The sequence below is a fragment of the Stegostoma tigrinum genome, chromosome 1 (genome assembly GCF_030684315.1).
Source record: "Stegostoma tigrinum isolate sSteTig4 chromosome 1, sSteTig4.hap1, whole genome shotgun sequence".
In the NCBI taxonomy this organism is placed as follows: domain Eukaryota; kingdom Metazoa; phylum Chordata; class Chondrichthyes; order Orectolobiformes; family Stegostomatidae; genus Stegostoma; species Stegostoma tigrinum.
In genome coordinates this window covers 118,025,356-118,049,886 of record NC_081354.1, presented here as the reverse complement: position 1 = coordinate 118,049,886, position 24,531 = coordinate 118,025,356, and the positions used below count along the sequence as shown (strand labels likewise).

The window sequence follows — 24,531 nt, the reverse complement described above, 5'->3', positions numbered from 1 at the left end:
AGTAGGCAAATGGAATATTGTTTTTCATTGCTATAGGGATGGAGTTTAAAAATAGGGAGAATATGCTGCAGCTGAAGTGTGCTGATGAGGCCACACCTGGAGTACTGTGTACAGGTTGGTCTCTTTACTTGAGTAAGGATGTACCAGCGCTAGAGTGGGTACAAAAGAGGTTCATTAGGTTGACTTTAGAAAAGAGAGTGTTGGCTTGTGAGGAGGCACTGAGTAGACTGGGGCTATGTTAGAATTTAGAAGAATGACGGCAGGATCTTATAGAAACATATAAAATTATGAAGGGAACAGATGAGATAGAAGCGGGGAGGTCATTTCCATTGGCAAGTGAACGAGAACGAGGGGACGTAGCCTTAAACTAAGGGAGAGCAGATTTAGGGCTAAGCTGATGGGGAACATCTTCTCCAAAAGATTTGTGAATCTGTGGAATTCCCTGCCCAGTGAAGCAGTTGAGTCTACCTCAGTCAATGTTTTTAAGGCAAAGATAGATAGATTTTTGAAAGTAAAGGAATTGAGGTCTATGGTGAGCAGGCAAGTAACTGCATCTGAGTCCACAAAAAATAATCATCCATGATCTTATTGAATAGTGGAGCAGGCTCGAGGGGCCAGGTGGCCTACTCCTGCTCCCAGTTCTTATGTTCTCATGTAATTACACAATTTTTATTCCTTAGCCTTCGCCGAAAAGCTTCCATTTTCAATCCCTCATAAACATCCTCTCTCTCCAGCAATGCAATGGTCTCCTTACTTAATTTGCCATCCATCCCCATTTCCTTCCTTCCCTGTTTTTCATTATGCTTTGGATACCAAGAATGTTCAATAGCCAGTCTTATCGTTCTTTGAGCCAGATTTCAGCCTCTATGAAAACCAGAGCTAGAGCTGTAACTGATGACACGTGCTACACAAATGGTTCTCATGACATGAAAAGCATGTTGAATTTCTCACAAAACACAGCCCTGTCATTCTTCTGTCTATTAGATAATAAACCTTATTTGTCCTACTAAACTTTACCACTAATAAGCCTTCTACCATTAATAGTAATAATCACAATACCATACTATTAAAAACAAAGGAGAAGGCTTACAGCCTCTTGCTTACCTTTTGTTACTTCACCTAAATATAGTGAAGCTACTTGGAACCTTTTTAACATTTTTACTCCTTCAGCTGCTTAGACTCAGTCATTAACTTTGAAGATATGGAAAATAGCAGTAATGCTCACAAGCCAATCAATTCAAGGTGTCCCTATGAAGTGCTCCTGAGATGCTGCTGGGACTGCTGTGTTCATCCAGCCTCACATTTTATTATACTAAGTTGATTTTTTTTCTGGCTCACTTGTATGAACGCCAATGGAAGACTCTCTCCTTAGATAAGTGATAAGCTTGGGCCTCTATTTATCTTCTCCCTGGTGCTATAGTTTCTTCATAGGTCTGCTCCAGCAGCCAACACTTTGGCATTGTAACTGTTGTCATGACTGAATGAAATTTCATACTTCATACAAAGAGGGTTTTTGAATTTTAGACAGAAGTCTGAACCAGTCTGTCATCCTTTGCAACTTCAGCATCCTTCTCATAGCTTACTTTCTTGCTTGCAGCTATGTATAGTCAGAAAACTCTGATATACTACCTCCTCAAAGTCATTAGTATAAACCAAAACTGGACAAAATGGTTAACAAATAATAGATCAGTGATGGGGAATATAGGTATGGTAGCGTAGTGGTTTAGTTAAATTAGTGATCTAGAGTGCTGAAATAATGATTCAGAGATATGAGCTCCAACCCCACAAAAACGACTGGACAATTTATGCTCAGTTAATTAAATAAATCTGAACTAAAAACCATTAGCAACTGTACCATTGAGCCATGAAGCTGCTAGATTGTCATCAAAAGAACTGGTTCATTAATGTTATTTAAGGAAGAAAATCTGCCCTAGTTGTTGTGTTTTTAATCTATCTGTGGCTCCAGACAGACAGCAGTGTGATTGATCATAGCTGAAATAGGGTAGCAAGTCACTCAGTTGTATCCAAAAAGCATGAGAAGAATAAAACCAAATGAACCATCCAGTGACAAACTGGATACCGGACAGAACTACCGCTCAATAATACAAAATGCACCACACCAAAATCTGGGAGCTTGTGCCAAAATTGGAAGAGTTGCTCTACAGACAACACAAACAGTAGCCTCATAATCATCACACTAAGTCACACCATTCAACTACTTTTTTGGGGGCTGGGAGGCTATAAATATCACTAGCTATTCCAGCATTTGCTGCCCATCCCAATTTGCCCTTGAAAAAGTGGTCTAAGCCATCTTCTTGACCTTTGCAGTCCATTTTGTAGGTGTATCAGTTCTCAATCATCATCCTTGGGTATGTATAGTTCTAGTCTAGGATAGACCAATAAAACATGGCAGCGCAGTACTATGCAGCCAAGGGGAATTATGCTGAGAGTTTTCAACAATGATTCTAGATTCTGTGAAGTCTCACGTGATCAGGTAAAGATGGGCAAGGAAACCTCCTGCTGATTACACTAACGACACACTCCACCCACCGCAACTCTTCAACTGCTCGTCCACGTTGAACACTACTTGAAGGAAGCATTAAGGATACGAAGCACAAACAAAGGATACGAAGCACAAACAATACACACTGGGTGGCAGATTTCAATGTCCATCAACAACACTGCCTATTGTAGCATTACTAACATCTCAGTTGGTAAAGTCCTGGGAAGTATCTGCCACACTTGGTCCAAGGCAGTGGGGTAAGAAACAACTAGTAGAAAAACCCACTTGATGTATTGCTCACCAATCTATCTGTCACAAATGGACCTGTCCGAAACAGTTTTGGTAGAAATGACGACTGCACAGACCTTGCAGAGATAAAATCCCTTCTTCATACAATTGACCATCAGCTGCAGTTAATTTACATTGTATTGCAATTTATAACCACAGGGTCCAGTGTATCCTTACATTGCCATTACCACCAAAGCATGGGATCAATTTTCATTGAATAAGTCTGAATGTAATTGAACATTCAGACCAGACATTCCTAAAAATAAGGTACCAACCTGGTGAAACTACAAAGCAGGGCCACATGCATGTTGTATCAGAGATAATGGGAACTGCAGATGCTGGAGAATCCGAGATAACAAGGTGTAGAGCTGGATGAACACAGCAGGCCAAGCAGCATCTTAGGAGCAGGAAAGCAAGGGTCTAGGCCCAAAACGTCGGCTTTCCTGCTCCTAAGATGCTGCTTGGCCTGCTGTGTTCATCCAGCTCTACACCTTGTTATCCCACGTACATGTTGGTCTTGGAAAGGATGCTATATTGAAGCACCCAACCTGCCACTGGATTTGAAGGATTTTGCAGAGGCATCACTGGCTTCCTGTCCCTCATCATGGATCTTGCTGGTCAGATGTCAGTGTTACGTGGTAGGAGCAGACTTGTACTGGACATTTGTTTTGTGGACATTTAGCCTCAGACTCATTTCCTCATAAGTTCCTTTTCTGAATACATTGACACGGCTTGAAGCTCAGACCCTCAGTGTGTGCATATGCAAGCACAGTCTACATATTGCAGCTTGATGGCAGAGATTAGGGTGATTAGGATTAGTGTTCCAGACTGGAGACAATGCAAGTTGAATAGTTTCCCACTCACCCTTTATAGAAACCCTGTTTCTGCTGGGAACGTTCATGGATATGGCATACAGTGAGAAAACAATGTTGGTGTGATGACACAGCCTTGCATGATCTTAGTTTGAAACATCATTTTTATTCATTCACAGGATGAGAATGTCACTCGCTGGGCCAGCATTTATTGCCCATCTCTAATGTCCAGAAGGCAATTAATAGTCAACCATGTTCCTATGGGTCTTGAGTCGCATGTAGGCCAGACAAGGTAAGGATTGCAATTTCCTTGTCTAAAGGACATTAGTGAACCAGATGGGCTTTTTCTGACAATTGATGATGGATTCATGGTCATCATTAGACTCTTAATTCGAGAAACTTATTGAACTCAAATTTCACCGTCTGCCGTGACAGGATTTGAACCCTGTCCCCAGAACATTACCTAGGTCTCTGATTTAACACTCTAGTAATTATACCACTGGCCATCGCCTCCTCAACCAGGGAGGGTTTATTGATGAGGATCGTGGCTTATGTGTTATTGTGTAGCAGGTAGAAGATGGTAATAAACTTTGATGGGCAGCAAAGTTTAAGGAGAAGACTCCACAATCCCTCCCATTAGAAAGAGCAGAAGACCTTGGTGAGAGCAAAGATGACCATGTAAAGAGATTGTCACTGCCGGCTCCATTTTTCTTGGCTTTGGCTTGCTGTGACAGTCATGACCACTGTCCCACTTGATGGGCAGATTCCTCACTGTAAGCTCTTTGTCTACTGGGAGGAGAGAATTAAGGAGCATTTTTGCAATGACCCTCTCTATGTCAAAAAGCAGGGAGATCCCTATGTTGTTACCACAATTGTTCATATCTCCTTTCATGAAGATAGTCACAATTATATAGATCTGCTAGCAAACTCTTCTCCTTCCAGATGAGATTACATATTAAATAATAAGTTTTCGAGCTGGATGAACACAGCAGAGCAGGCAGCATCAGATGAGCAGGAAAGCTGACATTTCAGGTCTAGACCCTTCATCCCGACCTGAAACATCAGCTTTCCTGCTCCTCTAAAGCTGCCTGGCCTGCCGTGTTCACCCAGATCTACACCTTGTTTTCTCAGACTCCAGCATCGGCAGTTCCCACTATCTCTGAGATAATGTATTAATGCCAAGGGTGCTTCTCGGTCAAATTTTGTAATTTGGCAGGGATTCCATCTGTGCTGGTGGCCTTGTAGGTTCTCAGCTGTCGGATAACATAAAGACTTGCAGCAAAATTTAGGTCAATGGGAACCAGGGAGAAAACTCTCTGCTGGTTGGAGCCATAACTGGCACGAAGGAAGATAGTTGTGGTTGTTAGAGGTCGGTCATCTAAGCTCCAAAACATCTCTGCAGGTGTTCCTCAGGGTAGTGTCTTAGGCCTAATCATCTTTAGCTGCTTCATCAATGATTTTCCCTCTATCATAAGGTCAGAAAGGGGAATATTCACTGAAGATGATACAGTGCTCAGCACCACTGGTAACTCCTTAAATAATGAATCCATTTGTACCAGTAGGTATTAAGACTTGGACAAAATTCACATTTGAACTGTTCAATGATAAGTAGCATTCTGGACTCATCTGCCAGGCAAAGGCTATCCTCAGCAAAGAAAGTCTAACTATCTCACCTTGCAATTACAATCATTAAAATGTTCCTGAGAGGCGTTAATCTGTGGAACTCATTGCCACAGAAGGCTGTGAAGGCCAAGTCATTGAATGTCTTTCAGACCGAGAAAGATAGTCCTTGATTAGTAAGGAGATCAAGTATTACAGGGAGAAGTCAAGACAAAGGGGTTGAGAATCACATCCACTATGTTCCAATGGCAGAGTGACCTGATGGACCGAATGGCCTGCTTCTGCTCCCATATCTTACAGTCTTATAATCTGTGAAGTTTTTAACTGGTTGGTTCAACCACAAATACAGTGGCTATAACAGAGGTTCAGAGGCCTGGCATTGTGCTGTGAGTAACTTACCTCAGAATTCACAATATCTTTCCATCTTTTGAAAAGCATAAGTCAGGACTATGACAGAACACTCTACACTTGCCTGACGGTGGGTGACTGTAACAACACTCAACAAGTTCAACATCATCCAGGATAAAGCAACTCACTGCACTGGTACCCCATGTTAAACTTTCATACCTTTCCACCCACTGGCAGATCATGCCTGCAGTGTGTGCCATATACAAGATGCAGTGCAGCAAATCATCACGCCTGCTTCAACAGTCATTTCCAAACACGCCACTTCTAATACTTTGGAAATAAGATTACTTTCCTCCATCTCCAAAGAACAATGTTTCATGAATAAGAGATTAAAATTAAGCATTTTAAGAACATTATATGTTAAAAATAGGGCTCACAATACAGAAGAGAATCATTATGACTACAGGAAGTATAATAATAAATCAACAGAAAGAATACAGAAAGGAAATTGGTCCTCAAAAATCTGATGACAGCAAACCATCATGGCTTTGAATTTTCTTGGACTCGCATCAGCAATTATTTAAGAGCACAGCCTTTTCCTTTTTTTTGAACTTTGACATTCAGCAACTTAAAGGCACCAAAACCGCCTCAACACCGACATATATTTCAAGAGAACTGACTCCCATAGCTATCTAGTCTACACCTCCTCTCATCACTCTCCTGCAAGAATGTGATCTCCTACTCTCAGTTCCTCCGCCTCCACCATGTCTGCTCCCAAGATGGGGCATGCCACTCCCAGACATCCCAGATGTCCTCCTATTTCAAGGACCACAACGGTCCCCCCTCCAATGATCAAAAATGCCCTCAACCACATCTCTTACATTTCTTGCATCTCTGCCCTCAAACCCTTCACCACCCCGACAAAAATAAAGACAGAATCCCCCTAGCCCTCACACACCACCTTACCAACCTCTGCATTGAGCGTATCATTCTCCGCCATATCTGCCACCCCCAATCCGACCCACAATCAATGAGATATTTCCCTCCCGACCCCTACCTGTCTTTCATACGACCGCTCACTCCGCGACGCCCTCATCTGCTCCACACTCTCCACTAACCCCAGCACCTTTCCCTGCAACCACAGGAAGTGCTACACCTGCCCCTATATCTCCCCCTCACCTCCATCCAAGGCACAAAGCAAAGCTTTCATATCTGACAGAGGTAAACCTGTACATCCTCTAACTTGATTTACTGTATCCATTGCTCAGGTTCGGGGACTGTTTCATACAGCATCTGCATTCTGTACGTGATAAATGACAACACCTTCTGGTCGCCAACCATTTTAACTTCACCTCCCACTCCCTGGGTGACATGTCTATCCTGGGCCTTCTCCAGTCCCACAATACCACCACATGTAAACTGGAGAAGCAACACTTCATTTTCCACCTCAGGAGCCTACAGCCCAAGGCCTAAGCATAGAATTCAATGGATTAAAATCTCCCCACTCCCAGCCCCATCTCCCTTTCCTGTCCAAACGTCCCTCATATCCCCACCTCCTTGATCTGACACAAACTGTCCATCTTCTTCCCCACCTATCTACCCTACCCTTTCTACCAACCAATCCTCACAACGCCCTACCAACATCCAATCTATCACCACCTTTCCGTGCCCCATCCCCACTCCCACCTCCTTGACCCAACACAACTCGTCCATCTTCTCTCCCACCTATCTGTCCTACCCATCCCACTGACCAACCCCCCCACTACCCCCTACCTGCATCAAACTACCACCATCCCACCTACCTTCACAGTCCCACCCCTCCTCTCTCTATTTTCCAGCTCCCTTCCCCCTCCTCCATTTTTGAAGAAGGATCCAGATCTGAAACATCAACTTGCCTGCTCCTCTGATGTTGCATGGCCTGCTGTGTCCCTCGAGATCCACACTGTGTTTGGTCTAACATCAGATGTGGGCATCTCCGGAAATTCACAATTGATATAAAATCGCTATGTATGAATTCATGAGTTAATCACCCATGGTCACTGGAGTGACATCACACGAAAGTGATGAATTGCTTGGCAGAGATGGAACTACCTTTAGGGACTAACCCTAAAAATAGCAATTATTTAGAAAAGTGTATTATTATTATTATAATTATTATTATTATTATTAAGGCGCTAAATGAGAATCACCAGGGATAAATAAAAGTCAGAGAATCAGGAAAGGAGACTAACGTTAAGGTGAAAGGAGTAACCTATAGTGCTGATAGTGTTTAAAGTCTTATTTTCATTTTAGAAAGCCTTTAGAATTAGTATTATTATTTATTAGTACAAAAAATGGAACAAGAGCTCAAGGCCGTAGTGTGCTCCTCCTGCTTTTTGTGGGAAGTCAGGTATGGTTCCAGTGCCCAGAGCCAGCATCTGTGCGGGATGTATCTCCAGATGCAGGTCCAGGAAGCCCAGGTTTGGAATTCTATAATAACAGTAACAACTTAAAACGAATATACTGGCCTTACAGCAAGTTCAACATTTTATAAGAATGATACCTGGACTTCAGTGGATAAGTTATAAGGAGAGATTCTATAAATTAGGCCTGTTTTCTCTGGAATTTAGAAGGTTAAGGGTTGATCTGATCAAAGTCTTCAAGGTATATTATCAGGAACTCTCTTCCACAAATTATGGTGGATGCCAAACCAGTTGTCAACTTTTAATCTGAGGCAGGTAACCTTTCATTAAGCAAAACTATTAAGGGATATGAGCCAAAGGCAAGTGTATGGAGTTAGGCCACAGATCAGCTGTGATCCCACTGAATGGTAGAACAGGCTCGAAAGGCTGAATGGCCTACTCCTATTCCCGCATTGTACCCGTAATTGGGGTTCAATAGTAAGAGATACTGATAGATGATTCTGAAGCTGTTAATGATTTGCTGGGATGGTACGTTGCCTCCCCTATGTTACAGTCAGGGGTGTCTTGGAACTGCTACCAGACATTCTGAAGTGGGAGAGTGAACAGCCGTAGTTGTTGTACATATTGGCACCAAATGACATAGGTAAGAAAGCAGGGGAGGTCCTCGTAGTAGAAAAAAGGGAGTTAAGAAGCAAGCTTAAAAAAAAAGACATCAAAGATAGTGATGTCAGGATTGCTACCAGCGCCATGTACTAGTCACGGTGGAAATAGCAGGTTACACCAGATAATTATGTGACTGCAGAGATGGTGCAAGGAGGAAGGTTCCAGATTGCTCCAGTTCTGAAGGAGGTGATACCAGCACAAGCTGGACAGGACCTGGCCTGATGTTCTCAGAGATGTATTTGAGAATATGGTTTAAACTAAAATAGATTTACCCTAAAAGGGTAATATCAAAACTTACTGATGCCACAAAAAAGTGGACTGTGAAAATCAACATGGACTGTAAACGGGAAAGCATAGCCAAGTTCATGGAATGGGCAGCCAAGTGTCAAAAGCAACCGACTGCCAAGAGGCATGAGGTGATTGATTATGGCCAAGTAAAAACAAGGAATGGAATTACAGATGCAATGTAAGAAAGATGTAGGGAAAGAAAAAGAAACTTTGCCTGAAAATGGATATTTTTCTTGAATGTGCAAGAGCAGGTCGATATTATTAGCCATAGTAGCCATAATAAAGAGAGGATGTGTGTTGATAAAGGGAGGAAAGCTGTTGGAGTTTTATAAACAGATACGGACAATGTAAAAACAACCAGCAAAACTAATAGCTAAGGCACTGTTAGGAAACTATATGTAATCTTCAACCTCGTGCAATTGCCCCTGCTCCACTCCCACATTGTAACAAAGAACAATCCCTCCCCAACCAAAAATATGTGCATGAAAAATCTGTGAAACATATGAGTTACACCAACTGATGCACAGACCCTACCTGGCACTTGCCAACTACCAGGCAGCCTGGAAGACTTTCTTGGAAACTCACACACCTCCCAGACAGATCCAGACTACCTCCCAAGGAAGTTTGAATAGACCTGCAAGTTAACAATCTTTCCCCAGTACTTTCTTCTCACAGTACTTTACAAGCTCCAACAAGCCAAGCTCTAAAATAGCCATAGTAAGCAAGATCCTCAATACAAAACTTAGTCAAAGCTTAGAAACTATGCTGATATGCAAAATAATGCTGCTTCTAATGTGTGCTCAGCATAGTCAACATTAATATGCCAATTATTCTTCTTAACTGATCATGTGAGGAACTGCAAAATAATGTAAAAGTTAAAATTATTTTTTAAAAAATAAACGTATTAGCCTTAGGACTAAACCCTTGGGTCTCATCTCATCTCAAAATTCTTATGTTTCTCCACAAGATCACTTAAAATCAGATGGTACAGCAAAGAAAAATCAAGATAAATTGGGCAGGGAGGCCCATCTCTCCAATCCCAAGATAAACGAAACTCCACATCCAATCCCCAATCCCCCCGCCAATTCCCCAGCCCCATTGGTAGGGTGGCAAGCTGGGCCTTAACTATCCAGCTGCATTAGAATAACAGAAATATCCTACACCTGCCCCAAACCTCACCAATTTTCCTGCCACCACAAGGGCTCAGTCAATTCTGGTCAAGAATGGCATGGCAATGTTAGTAGTGCCAAAACCAATGGCAGAAGGTCTTTGTGAAGGAAGAGAAAATAAATGCAGGCATTTTTTCTCTCCCTATTTCTCAAAACCTGACCTGTTTTAGATCTTGATTTGGTCCAAAGATTCATTGAAAAAAGTCAGTGTTTTGAGCTCCTTTGACCTCTTTCACCTCTTTTTGATGAGCTCCTACTTGGTAATAAAGCTTCCCCAGCTCCTTGTATCCCAGGAAGTGATGCATAGATAACCATTCAAAACACACACAGCACCAAATCAAGTTACCTGCAGAGATCTGACTGCCAGATTGCTGTAAGATTGTCTATGGTTCAGTAATGCCCTTCAGGGTGGGAAATTGCTATCCTCATCTAGTCTGGCCGACATGTGGCTCCTGATAAACAGCAATGCGGTTAACTCTTATCTGATCTCTGAAATACCCTAGGAAGGTATTCAGTTGTATCAAACCACTGCTGAAAAAAACACTATGGGTGCACTTACCCAATTTGGACTGCAGCAGTTCAAAAAGACAGCTCACTGCCCCCTTCTCAAGGACAATTAAAGATGGCGTTTTAAAGAGGCAGATGACATGTCCATCCTGGGCCTCCTGCAGTGCCACAACTATGCCACTCGAAGGTTGCAGGAACAGCAACTCATATTTTGCTTGGGAACCCTGCAGCCTAATGGCATCAATGTGGACTTCACAAGCTTCAAAATCTCTCCTCCCCCTACCACATCCCAAAACCAGGCCAGCTCATCTCATCTCCATAACCTGTACTTCCACCTATCCTCTCCTCCCACTTCAAGCCCCACTCCCATCTCCTACCTACTAATCTCATCCCGCCCCCTTGACCTGTCTGTCCTCCCTGGACTGACCTATCTCCTCCCTACCTCCCCACCTACACTCTCCTTTACAGGCACAGTCCCCGCATCTTTGACTGATCTGTCTCCTCTCCACCTATTTACTCCTCTATCCATCTTCTATCTGCTTCCCCCTCTCTTCCTATTTATTTCAGAACCTCCTCCCCCTCCCCCATTTCTGAAGAAGGGACTAGGCCTGAAACGTCAGCTTTCCTGCTCCTATGATGCTGCTTGGCCTGCTGTGTTCATCCAGCTCTACACCTTGTTATTTTAAAGCAAGACTTTGTTCCTGTTAGAGTGAAGGGTAGGGCTGGTAAGATTAAGGAACAAGGGATGCCTAAAGATATTGAGGCTTTGTCAAGGATAAAGGAGATACAGTCAACTTTTTAGTTCAATTGAATTTCCTAATCAATATGAAGAGTGTAGGGACATTCCAAAGAGAAAATTCATGAAGGCAAAAGGGGGGTATGAGACAGCATTAGCAGATGAGGTTAACAATGATCCAAAGAGATCCTACAAATACATTAAATGTAAGAGGGTAACTAGAGAGAGGGTTGGGCCTCTTAAGGATCAAGGGGGTCACTTTTCTGTTGAACCCCAGGAGATGGGAGAGATACTAAATTAATATTTCATGTCTGTTTTTACTATGGAGTAAGAAATGGAGTCTAGAGTATGCAGAGAAATAAACTTTGATGTTTTAAAAACAGCTCACATTAAGACCTCCGGAATTTCCTTCTTCTGTAGAGAATATATATGTGGATAAATCTCTGGGACCTGATCTAATGTATCATAGAATGTAGTAGGAAGTAAGGGAGGAAATTACAAGACCCCTTGCAGAAATATTTGCATCGTCTATAACTACAGGTGAGTTGCCTGATGACCAGAGGGTGGCTAATGTTGTTCCCCTGTTTAAGAAAGGCTGTAAGTAGTAATTGGGGATGTATAGACCGGTGACTCTGACTCTGGTTGTAGGTAAGCTGTTGGCGATTATTATAAATGATAGGATTTATGGACATTTAGAGAGGCAAAAATTAATCAGGGACAGTCAGCATGATTTTGTGCGAAGAAATTTGTGACTTTTTTGAGGAAGCTACCGAAAAGGCTTTTGATGACAGAGCAGTAGACATTATTTATTTGGATTTTAGTACAGCCTTTGACAAGTTTCTGTATGGTATGCTAATCAGTAATGCTAGGTCACATGGGATTCAGGATGAGCTTGCCGATTGGATACATAATTGACTTAATGGCAAGAGACACAAAATAATAGTGGAGGGCTGCTTTTCGAACTGGAGGCCTGTGACCAATGGTGTCCCACAGGGATCAGTTCTGGGTCCGCTTTTGTTTGTCATCTATATAGTTGATTTAGATGAGAATATAGAAGGCATGGTTAGTAAGTTTGTGATGACACCAAAATTGGTGGCATTGTAGACAATGAAGAAGGTTTTCTAAGATTACAAAGGGATCTTGATCAAATAGGAGGCCTGAAAAATGGCAGATGGAGTTCATTCTGGGTAAATGTGGGGTATTGCATTTTGGATCAACAAACAAGGGTAAGGCTTATTCATTTAATGTTACAGCCTTGGCTGGTTTGTAGAACAGAGGTACATATTTTTTTGAAGTTTGTATCACTTAAAGACAGGGTGTTTAAAAAGGCATTTGGCACACTTGCCATCGTTGTTCAGTCCTTTGAGTGTAGGAGTTGGGAAGTCATGTTGAAGTTGTACAGGACTTGGTGAGGTATCTTCTGGAATACTATGTCCAGTCTAGTCGCCCAGTTATAGGAACAGTAATATCAAGTTAAAGAGGGTTCAGAAGAGATTTACCAGGATGTTGCCAGGTATGGAACATTTGACTTATAAGGAAAGGCTGGATAGGCTGTGACTTTTTTCACTGAAGCATAGGTGGTTAAGCAGAGACCTGATAGATGTTTATAAAATGTTGAGAGGTATAGATAGAGTTGATGGTAGTTGTCTTTTCCCTAAGATTGGGAGCTTCAAGTATGGGGGCGCATTTTTAAGGTGAGAGGAGAGGGATTTAGAAATGACATAAGAGGCAAATGTTGTATGCAGAGGGTGTTTCACATGTGGAATGAACTTACTGATGAAGGGGTGGATGTGGGTACAATTATAATTCTTGGAGGGATAGGGGCCAGGAGAAGGAGGTAGGACTAGTTTAGTTTGGGATTATGTTTGGCATGGACTGGGTGGACCCAAGGTCTGTTTCCATGATGTATGACTCAATGACATTATGCCTTGATTGTAATACTGTCATCCCAAAAACAAATTAAAAAATGAACAATGTATCAACGTATATGATTCCTAGAGCCAATTTGACGCAGTGTGCGTTAAGACACATTAGTCCTTATCTCAAATTATAATTACAAGCTGTTAACTGCAGGCGGGTGTGTTGCCAGTTCTTCCCAGCCACCTCATACTTTGAAAATGGCAGTGCCCTGTATTAGTGTCAGAAAACTGGAGTGCGATCTGGGAACATCATTCCCAAAATGCACCATCACAGACATTTGCAAGTTAAACCCCTAGTCTATGAAACGTATCCTCATGATTTAACACTTGTAGCTATGGCATCATCTAGCTAATCTGTACTGCTCCCCTGCAAAGCTAATACATCTTTCATGAGTTGCAGCACATAGACCTCAATGCAGGATTCATGACGCAATGGGTTTCTTGATCTTTTTATAAACTCAAAACATAAATATTCCATCTTGTGCATTCAAATACATTTGTTTTGAAACTTTATACTTGTTTAAAACCTTTCTGCATCAAGTGACATGTCCTAATTCATGGAGGGGTAAGGGACTCCTTCAAAATTCACTCCACCAATGCTTCTCCTACAGTACATCATCAGCTGTATGTGGCAAACATTTATTCCAATCAACAGTACTAGCACAAATTATCTGCTTCTTTATCTAATTTCTGGCTATGTTATGTTGCTATGAACAAACTGGCTCCCATGACCTCCTAACTGCAGTACATGTACTTAATTGATTTTAAAACACATTGGGGCATCCTGAAAATATGAATGCATTCATATGCTACAAAAATATGAACATACAAAGTACAATAAAAGAAAACTCTTGCAGTCATCTAGATGCTGTGAAATTAAAGTCAATGATTTATTAAAACTTGCATTTATCTACAGTCTTTCACTATGGCAAATTGTCCCAAAGCATTTTACAGCCAATGAAATAGTTTTGAATTACAGTGACTAGCATAATTAAAGAAAAGTTGCAGTCTCCAATTTTGTGCACAGCATGATTTCATAAACAATAATAGGGTAATAACCAGACAGTTTATTTTACTGGCATTTGTTGAAGGATAAATATTGGCTTGGATACCAGTCAGAACTCCACTGTTCTTCAAAATAAAGCATTGGGATATGTTATACCAGCTCAAAGGGCAGAAAAGCCTCAATTTAACATTTCATTCAAAGACCAAATCCCTGAAATTCAGCACTTCCTCAGTATTGCACTGAAGAACAAACAAAGATTTTGTGCTGAAGCCTCTACAGCAGGATTTGAACCCATTAGTTTTTAACCCAGGCTGAGAGGCATACTGGTGTAGAAACTGTTAATTGGTAAATGGGAATTACATTTTGAGGATTTTCCAGAAGATGAACATACTAAACAATAAAATTGTTTTTAGCCACTACTATTCCATGTAAAATTATAGCGATACTGTATTATAAATCCAAATGTCAAACAGTAAAATTCCAGGCCATATTAAGTTTAAAAATTAACTGTTCTGCTGATGTCCCTAGTCTTTGTGTGTTTTTCAGTAAACTGCTTTCATATAACATTTATACGCACAGTTAAATACTACATATTTTCTTGAAAGGGGAAAAGGCTGTCCGTTTGTATGTTCCACTATAACATAAGCAAGTTACCTGGAACTCCGCAGTTTGACATGTTCATTTGATGCCGCTGTCGAATGGAGGAACGCTTGTAAACAACATGAGGGTGTCCTTCTCTATATGTCGGCTCACTAGTATTGTCCTCAGATACATCCTGCAATGGCTCTATGAAATACTGATCTTCTTCTGTTACAATCACCCCATGCTTTAGAGAACAAAACAGATTATTAATGCAAGTAAGAACTTCAGAAGTTTTAGGAAATAATTTGAAACAACCAATTCCTAAATTGAAGAGATACATCTGGTTTGTGAAAAATGACTGTTTCAATTTCCATGAACTCATGTTGTAGGAAATATTGTAACAAGATTATGAACAATTTAATATAATGAGCAATTGAGAATAGATGTTATCCTAAACATCAGTATATATTAAATTTACAGTCAATTGAAAGCTATGTTCTTGACTCTACTTCCTAATGTGATTTTGTTTACCCATTCACCTAGATATTTAAACAGTTGGGCCCTTATGAGGAGTTGCTAGTAAAACATTGGTTGTTACTCCTACATTTGTTATCCAGCTTTCTTCCAAAAATTTAGCCCATGTTGACTTTTGTGCATGTTATTACTTTAGAATAAACAAATTATCCAGCACTTGGAAGTATGATTTGAATCCAAATTTTATGTGTCACTGTTGTTTATTCAAAACTTAGGGACACTGTAACATGTTTGAGCATTCATTCAAACAGTAAAATCTAGTTTACTCCCCCTGTAAGTTACCAGAAATACATTGTTCCATTACATTGGTGGAATCCTTTATGATAAACTATACATCATTAGTAAGCACTGAAGAAAGAGCTATCCTTACCAACCAATGCAGCTTTTATTACATCGCCAAGAAGCGCGGAACTTTGTCAGAAATCTGCATATTGCTATGCTGCACAGGAAGTTTGATTTTCATACGTGCTTCTGAACAACATTCGGTCTGCAGAGGCCACAGAAAGGGACCTGCCTCTTTAAGATCTGGCTACCCTTCCCACAGCGGCGGATCATATGCAAATTAGCCATGTGCAACATACAGCGGGCGGCTGTTTACGCTTCGATTCCCGCACGGTTGGCCTGAGCTCAGTTCACATTTCTGGCTGATGCCGAGTAACAATTCATTTCTGTACCAGAGAACAATGCAAGCGACTGAAGGAAGCAACATCTTCAATTTGAAAAGAAGTTTACTGTTCTACTCACCAGACCATTGCAGTTACTTAAAGCCACTTTTGTAGTGTTGTGCTCATGTAGTACATATCCCACGTAATGGCAATTATCAATAAAATCGTGTTTCCATTCTGGACCATCATTTCCCCAATATTCTACCGTAAAATGTCTGGAGATTAATTTGGTGTTTAAACTCAAGTTTAAGTGAAAGTGCTTTCCATAGGCGGACAGTCTGTAAAATAATTTAGATTCGGTTGGTTCATGAGGTGTCACATCTGAACTCCTCCTTCGCCTTGAGTGTCTACAGCTTCTCCCACTGACGTTCAGAAAATCTCCGTTATGGTCCACTCGGGCAGGAACCGTTAGTTGATAATGTTCAAGGTAAGAAAGGAATTCCTCTGTGAAATCGCAAGGCGGGTGCATCCAGGAAACAGGCGTGGAAGGAGAGAAAAAATGACGTGACAAAATGCTGTACTACTAAAACATTCATCAGAATCATTCCATTGAATGGAAAGAGAAAGCATTTTAGTTAAATTGTTAAAGTAACGAAATGGCATGGGCCAGTACTTAATCGGTTAACGTTTCATATAACCAGTGAAGAGACTTTACATGCAGTAGGTTTGGAAGAATAGGCTTACAGAAGAGCAGACTTATGCAGAAAATGTCAGCAGTACCGTGTCTCACAATCCTAGTAACATTTTGTATTCATAGTGACAGGGATACAGGTTTGTCCTTAGCGTTCCGAGTGCAGTGTTGCTACTGGGTGCAAAGTCCAATCATAAACAGAACGCGAAGTAAACAATATGTCGTGGAACTTATAAAAACCGAAAGAACTGCGGTTCTAAGGAAGGGTCACTGGACCCGAAACGTTAACTCTGATGTTTTTCTTCACAGACGCTGCCAGACCTGCTGAGCTTTTCCGACAACTTCTGTTTTGGACCTGGTTCTGCTTGGAGCAAACTAGTTATCCCCAGTCTGCCCCAGGATAGATTGCATCAAGTCACCAATAAATGTATTCACACATATTTTAAATAACTGCCTTAGTAACTAAATTGTGTTATTGCAGATTTTTTTAAAAAATGACAGTCTGTTATAACAAAGTAAGCATGAACCTGTGCCAATAAAAGCCAACCTGGTAAATTTCGGTGTGAAAGTATTGGTGATGTGGCGCTAAGACTGCAGTGTATGTTGGTCATGCTGGGATGATCCTACCTTGAGAACTGTAAGAAAGCCTTGTGTCACTGTCAAATTCCGAAGCAGCCATGGCCAGGCTCAAAATCCAAGTCACCGTCTTCCACAAAATTTCCATAATTTAGTGAACCTCAAGCTGTTCGTGGCTATCTTTGCGCTAGACAGTTTGGTGGGCTCCAGAAGCGCACCGTGACAAGCCCATGGGCAGGCGGAGCCCCCGGCGCGTTTCCGAGCGCCTCAGCGCCGAAAGGCCCAGCGGTTCGGGCAGCAGCCCAGCTGGCCACTCATCCCTGCGCCCACAGCCAGCAGCAAAGCGGCGGAACCTGCAGCACCCACACACATTGGCCGTTTACTCCCACTCAGTCATCCGTATGCCTGCAAAAGGAAAACAACACGCATTAATTAAAGCTGCCATTGTCCACTGGCCTTCAGCCTTTGTGAAGGCAATCTTAGCAGCGAAACTGTCACGTTTCACAGATGCTTTCTGTATTGCAACTGCAATAAATTCCGCTTTACTGACTGTGACTTTGCAAAGGTGCGGGCTATAGAACTTCGAAAGGCTCAACCCGTCAAGTAGATGCGGAGGGGAACATATACCCTTCACACCTTTCAACCCCGAGGATTGCTGACATCTTTACATCCGCTTTCTCGCACGGAACAACATAATTAAGAAACTGCAGCCGATTAGCTCAAATTCCTGTCATGTGTTTACTGACTTTCAAGCAAACCAAAACATCTGGCTCTGGGAGCGCTGGGATCTTCCAAACTGAGTTTCTTTTTAATCATTACATGGCAGTTCTATGCTCCCACAAACCTGTGTCACTGCAAACTTCAGCATGAAACTCAAGAGTGAGACTCCACGAGAAGAATGAGCCTCTTTTGTGGCGACTCGGTATGCACAATGGGTCCAAGTAAAGCTTGAGATTCCATGTGGAGAGTGATTCTCCCTGCACAGAGTGAATCTCCATGTGGGCAGTCAGAGTCCATGTGGAGAGAGAGAGAGAGACCCTGTGTGGACAATAAGACTCCATGCGCACATTGAAATTCCATGTGGAGATTAAAAGACTCCTTGTGACAGTGAGAGAGACTGTGTGGAGAGTGAGTCTCCAAACACAAAGTGAGACTCTATGTGCAGAGTGAGATTCCATTCAGTTGAGGCACCATGTGGAAAAGCTGAACTGCCACAAACCAACTTTCATTTGCTGCTGGATTGACACCCAATTCTCATGCAATTCAGTGTGACCATGACCACCAATCAGAATTGGCGGAGCCTGGATCTCCCTACTTGGAAATAGAGAGAGAACATAAAGGAAATAATATGGAGTGATCAGGAAGGATGAGGTGAGGAAAAAAGGTGGAGGAACTAAACAGATGCATGGAGGAAGAAGGGAGGAATAGAAAGTGGAAACAGGAGAGTATAGGATGGGGAAGAAAACTGAGGGCCAGAGGCTGCACAGAACGGGATAATTGTGTGAGAAGAGCAGAGACGCTAAGTGACAAAGTAAAGAGGTGATGATGTAAAGGGCAAGGGGGAGAAGGGAAATGATAGAGAAGGGAGGATAAGGGAAGGTGACCATAGAGAAAAAGATGGTAAGAGTGGATGAGGACAGACCAACAGACTGGAAATGCTGGGAAAGAGAAAGTGGGAAGAATGAAGGAGGGACAGTTGGGAATGGTGAGGAAGAAGATCAAGGAGGAATGGAATGAATGGATGGAAGGCAGAATTAAAGAGAACAGAGTGGAAGAACAGGAGTGGAGAAGGATTGCAGCATAAAAGTAGTTGAGGAACAAAGAATAATAGGGGACCTATAGACTTGAAGAGCTTCAGTGCGGAGGAGATCACCAGTGGATTGCAGTGGGAGAGAGATCTACTGAGATCTTTTCAGAGGAAGGAGGACAACTTCTTCAAGGTGGGCATCTTTGGAGGAGGCTTCACGGTGGGGTTTTCATCAGAGACTAGGATACAGCAAGAACTGCAGATGCTGGTGTCAGAGTCAATACAGCATGGAGCTGAAGGAACACAACAGGTCAGGCAGCATCAGAGGAACAGGAAAGTTGATGTTTCGGGTTCACATCCTTTATCAGGACTGATAGAGACTTATAAAAGAGATCTGGAGAAGACTGTGAGGAGATGAATGGTAGCAGATGGAAATGGCTGGGATCTGAGGAATAAGCTGGAACATTAAATCACATGATTTTGATGGTTGCATACTGACATGAACAGAGGAATACTTAGAAGACAGGAAACAAAAATTTGTGCTAAGTCAGTCTTGTACCAAGAGACAGGAAGTGACTGATGGGGTACAACAGAGAAAAGTGCTAAAACCCCACTTATTTGTGATACATAATAATTGAATGAGGAAACTAAATACAATGCATTCAGATTTGAAGATGGCACAAAGCTGGGTGGTGGTGGGGCTGGGTGCTGGTGGTGAACTATGAGGAGGATGCAGAGATGCTTCAGTATAATTTGGACAAGTTGAGTGAATGGCCAAGTGCACAGCAGATCCACTTTAGTAGCAAAAGCAGGAAGGCTCATTATTATGTGAATGGCAACAGAATGGGAAAGGAGGTACAAAGAGAGCTGGGTGTCCTTGTACACCTGTCCCTGAAAGTAATCTTCTGGGTGCCACAGACAGTGAACAAACAAATGGTATGCTGGCCTTCATTGAGAGACAATTCAAGTACAGGAGCAAGGATATGTGAAGAGAGATTGGATTGATTAGGAATATCTTCACTGGAGTTTAGAAGATTGGTGGGGGGGATGTCATTGAAATTATAAAATTCTAACAGGACTAGACAGGGTAGCTGCAGAAAGGATGTTCCCAATAACCAGAGACTCAGAACAAGGGGTTATAAGATGAGGATATGGAGTAGACTGCTTAGGACTGTGATGGAGATAAATTTATTAACCCGGAGACTGGTGAGCCTGTGGAATTCTATGCTTCAGAATGTGGTTCAACACAACACACTGAATGTTTTCAAGAAGAAGTTAGATAAACCTCTTAAGGCTAAAGGGAACAAAGGATGTGGGGAGAAAGCGGGGATAGGATACTGAGTTGAAAGATCCGCCATGATCGTCATGATTGGTGGAGCAGGCTGAAAAGCCTGTGTGGCCTACTGCTGCTCCTATTTTCTATGTTCCTATGTTCCCAAAACTGGAACCAGGTCGAAAGAGATAAAAGAGGAACAAAAAGGAGGTTGGGGGGGAAGAGAGGCAGAGGAGTGGATGAGCTTTAAGAAGGATGGAGAGCAGAGAAAGGAGGGGAAGAGAAGACATGAGGAAAAGGGAATAAAAGCATGGGTGTAGGAAATAAATGAATGAAAGGGAATAAAGAAAATTACTGAGGATAAATGGAAAATAGAGGTGATGGGATGTTCTCCACATTTGTGTTGTTTTGAAAGTGTAGGAATTTGCTAAGAGTCTGCCAGGGGAGAGGAAGATGGGAAGCACACAGTACATGAACAAGGAAAAGAAGCAGGAATGGTGCAACGTGTAGAGAAATGTGTCAGCAGAACACAGCTGGGAATTAATGGGGATCTGAGGAAAATAACGAGGGACAGCAGAAAGGAAAACAGACGGCAATGGGACAATCGCACATCAGAAAGAGTTGCATAATAAGCAAGCATTGGGAAAGGAGGCGCTAATGGTGAGAGCGAGGGAGACCAGCAAGAAAAGTAGAACAGGTGGAAAAAATCTGGACAATAGCGAGGCTAATAAATACAACTCAATGTTCCTACATTACTACAGTAAATACTCTTTCAAAGGTTTCAAAATAATTTGTTCTAAAGCTCTTGAGACCTCCTGAAATATGAAAGGCATTATATAAGTGCAAGTCTTTCTCGGGCAAAATAAAGGAAACGTGTTAACAAGAAGAACCAGGAGGGGCGGGCACCATAACAGGACAGAGTGGCCCAGGAGAGAAGGAGCAAGCAGAACCAGGAGTAAGCCCGGAATCTCCGAAGACAGGGGGCGGTCGCTCCCCGCCACAGAGCGAGCGAGGTCACAGCGGGACACTAGCAATGTCCTGAGAGCGACCCGCAGCTCCACACTCCGCCCAGCCGCAGCGGCCGGCACCGAGAGCGTTCCTGCGAGCAGCGGCGGGGGGCGGGGGGGGAAATCTTTCAAGGCGGCGAGATCTGCATCACCTTCATCAGGGAACACATTGGAGTCAGTATCTTAACCTCCCCGAGCCAAAAGGCTGGCCCTCATGCTAAATCAAGTCGGGCTTTCACACGCTCATTACTTCAAATAAAATACCGTTGTTAGAAAGGAAGTGAGCGAGAGGTGGAAAGGGAGAGAGAGCCTTGCTGACTGACATTACACTTCATCGGCGCATCTTACAACTGGATAGATTTCCGTCCGAAAATTAACTAATATCGGCGATATTGCATTCATAAAAAGTCAATGCAAAAAGATCTGGTGCCTTTGCGAAACAGTGGGACTGGAAACCGTAGTATGTTTTATCTGAAAGCCCCTAAATCATGCTGGGTTTTTTTTTCTACGTTGGTCAATCTTCTAATCCAGTGAAGCACCGAAGTGAACAGTGATTAAGTGGCAACAAAAGGCACACAGCAGCCACATTATCCAAGTGACTGCGAAAGCTGCGCGTTGTGGGCTTCCCCCGGAACGCAAAAGGTCAGAGATTTAAGATAAGGGGGCACCATACACTTCCAAACCCACGGCGCAAGTGGCATGCGTATGTTGCTAGGGAAGTGAAGGAGGGGGAGGGGGCAGCAGTTCGATATAAAAACCTGCGGCTTCCCGTTTGAAACTAAGTGGCAAGACCCGCCCCTGGTAGTGAGCCGGTTACCGTTCCAGCAAGAAATAACAGCAGCCCCCACCGCAAACCAAACCCCTCCACCCTCCCATCATCACCCCTGGCTCCCCGCAGCGCTTTGCAACTTATAGAATCCGACTTCCTTAAAATTAAACTCAAATTACAGAGACGGGTGCTCTCTGATGGACTCCTTTTTCACCAAATTCGGGGCAGGCATCCCACGACCCTGGAACACAAAACCAAACTCTTGAGCAAACGTCACCAGCCGTGTTGGGGTTTGAGAACCTGGGCTCGATTTCCTGCCCCGTAACCGACTGCGTTTCCCAGGAGCTGTCAAGATTGCTGTCGGACAATCCCGGATTTTTCAGTGAAGGAGCCCCGAAAAGGCGAGACAGTACAAAAACACAGCACACAGCTGGCTGCTCAACGTCAGCATTTCAGTGTCAAAACTAAAGGGAAATTAAAACTTTGCATACACGGGGAGGAAATGGAATAGGCTCCGTACAGTCAATATGAAGTAACATTCAGCAGCTCATTCCCAGACAGCAGCACTAAATCTATTTGGATAAAACGCGTGTGACCCAGACAGTTGGCATTTGGCCCAAATACATTACACCGGCCGCTCAAATAAAAACAAGCGTCTCTACAACAATGAAAGTATTGGAAAGTCTGTACCTTCTCACACACTTTTCGGATTGGTTTTTATTTTATGTATAAATATATTAGAAAATTTGCTTTCTGTACAGTCTCGCTCCCAGCATTCGATTAACTGGATCGATGTATGTTTAAAAATCCCCTCACAAATTACACGAGGTGCAGATTTAAATCAAAGAACACTATTCTGTACAGCGTTTGTTACTGCCCTACAAACGATTACAAGCAATAGAACTATCTCACTTTCTAATGCACGAGGACAGCATCTGATGAATGGGGGGGGGGGGTTCAAACAGATAATCGCAGAAAAACCCAAACGATTCCTTCCAGTGCAGTCCATTCTCAACAGTCAAACAAGGGAGAGCTGACTGAGACTACTGCAGTGCCCAATCCCACTCATTTACAATACAATGTGCAGTGCGCTTTAGCAGAAAACCGACAATTTGAAATAAACAAAAGGGTCGGTAAAACGTTACGAGTCGCCTTTACCGTTTTCATCTTCATTCTGGGACGGGTTTAAGTGCAGCTTTCAAACAATAGACCGTGCACACTGGCGATCCGTACCAATCAATTGTACTCTCTCGAAACCACAAGAGTGATTTTCATCCAGAACAGAATCCTGCAGTTTGGAGGGGAGTGGGGAGGGGGGAGTGGGAAGGTTGGTTGGGGGGGGGTGGGGGGGAGCTTACTGAAGTTACTGACTTGGCAGAAACCGGGATGCCATCAGCCACCACCAAGCAACATAGATTTCTTTCCCCTGACTGACTTCGCTCTCCAGAGCAGCTGAGCTCGTACCAAGCTCTTTAGGACACTTGGAGAATGAAGGCAGGCAATATAACAAAGTCTATGAAACAGCCCCGGTTTGACTACCGGCCTTCAGCCAAGTTTAGACTTGCAATCTGGCAATCCGATGTGTGCTACACAGCGTACTTACGTCAGTGAAAAATGCAGATGTGCTTTTTCACAGACCGATTGTGCGCATGTCTTCTGGATCACGTGAAGGGGAGGGGGCAGTGGTGGGGTCCAGTCAGGGTGAAACTGGCATAGCAGAGCCCAGCATTGAGTAAACTTCAACAAATGCTGCAGATTCTATTTAGAAGAGGAGCAACTGGCCAGCACACAGCCTCTGTTCGTACTAGCCAGGCATTTTGACGGCGCTTACATTGGTGCTTCAGCTCATACTCAAATGGGAAATCATTGATAATTTGCCATAACTACATTTTAATGTTACCATGGGGCTACGTTAAATTGTTAAACCCAACCCGATGAAGTTATAGGCAGCATCGTTTCCTCGCATTAGTTTCACTTAAAATTGTGTCATCTTTAATATGGAGTTCATGAGATCAGTTTAACACTGTTGGAATTATTTTTGTTTTAAAAGAAGATTAACACAATCACAACGACGGAAGCAACATCGTTTTTAGTTCCAAAAGCTCTTAATAAATGTAATGGAAATTAGAACGGATGGGAATCAATTTAACTGTTTACATTCTAGTGGAAGTCCCAGCATAAACTATTAAATATCCTGAAGCCATAATAGCATTTCACCATTCCCGTGCTGGTGAAAATAGCTTAGTGAATTTAAGTTACACTAGAAATTAACCTCAACATTTATCAGTAGGTGAGGGAAAGCCATTTAACTGTTTAAACTCAATCTCGAAGGGTACAGATACAAAATTAGAAGGACGGAACATACCAAAAGCTAGGAGTACTTAGATCTTCAATGCTTTAAAATTAAAGCCCAACGCATCCCCCCACCCCCACCCCGACTCCTATTATAAACCAAATCCACGGTTTATGTGAGCTATGGTCGCACA

General features: G+C 42.7%; 1 protein-coding gene across 1 annotated transcript in view; it reads right to left on the bottom strand.

Annotated features, from left to right (window-relative positions):
- Positions 1-23,319, bottom strand: part of adamts6 (ADAM metallopeptidase with thrombospondin type 1 motif, 6) — a 324,888-nt gene extending 301,569 nt beyond the window's left edge. The window contains exons 1-4 of the mRNA XM_048554806.2: positions 23,204-23,319; positions 17,301-17,654; positions 16,122-16,486; positions 14,916-15,087 (exon numbers count right to left, since the gene is read on the bottom strand). Of these exons, the coding sequence (XP_048410763.1) occupies positions 14,916-15,087; positions 16,122-16,486; positions 17,301-17,397 (634 nt within the window). The 5' untranslated portion in view covers positions 17,398-17,654; positions 23,204-23,319. The remainder of the gene's footprint in view (positions 1-14,915; positions 15,088-16,121; positions 16,487-17,300; positions 17,655-23,203) is intronic.
- Positions 23,320-24,531: the final 1,212 nt, after the last annotated feature.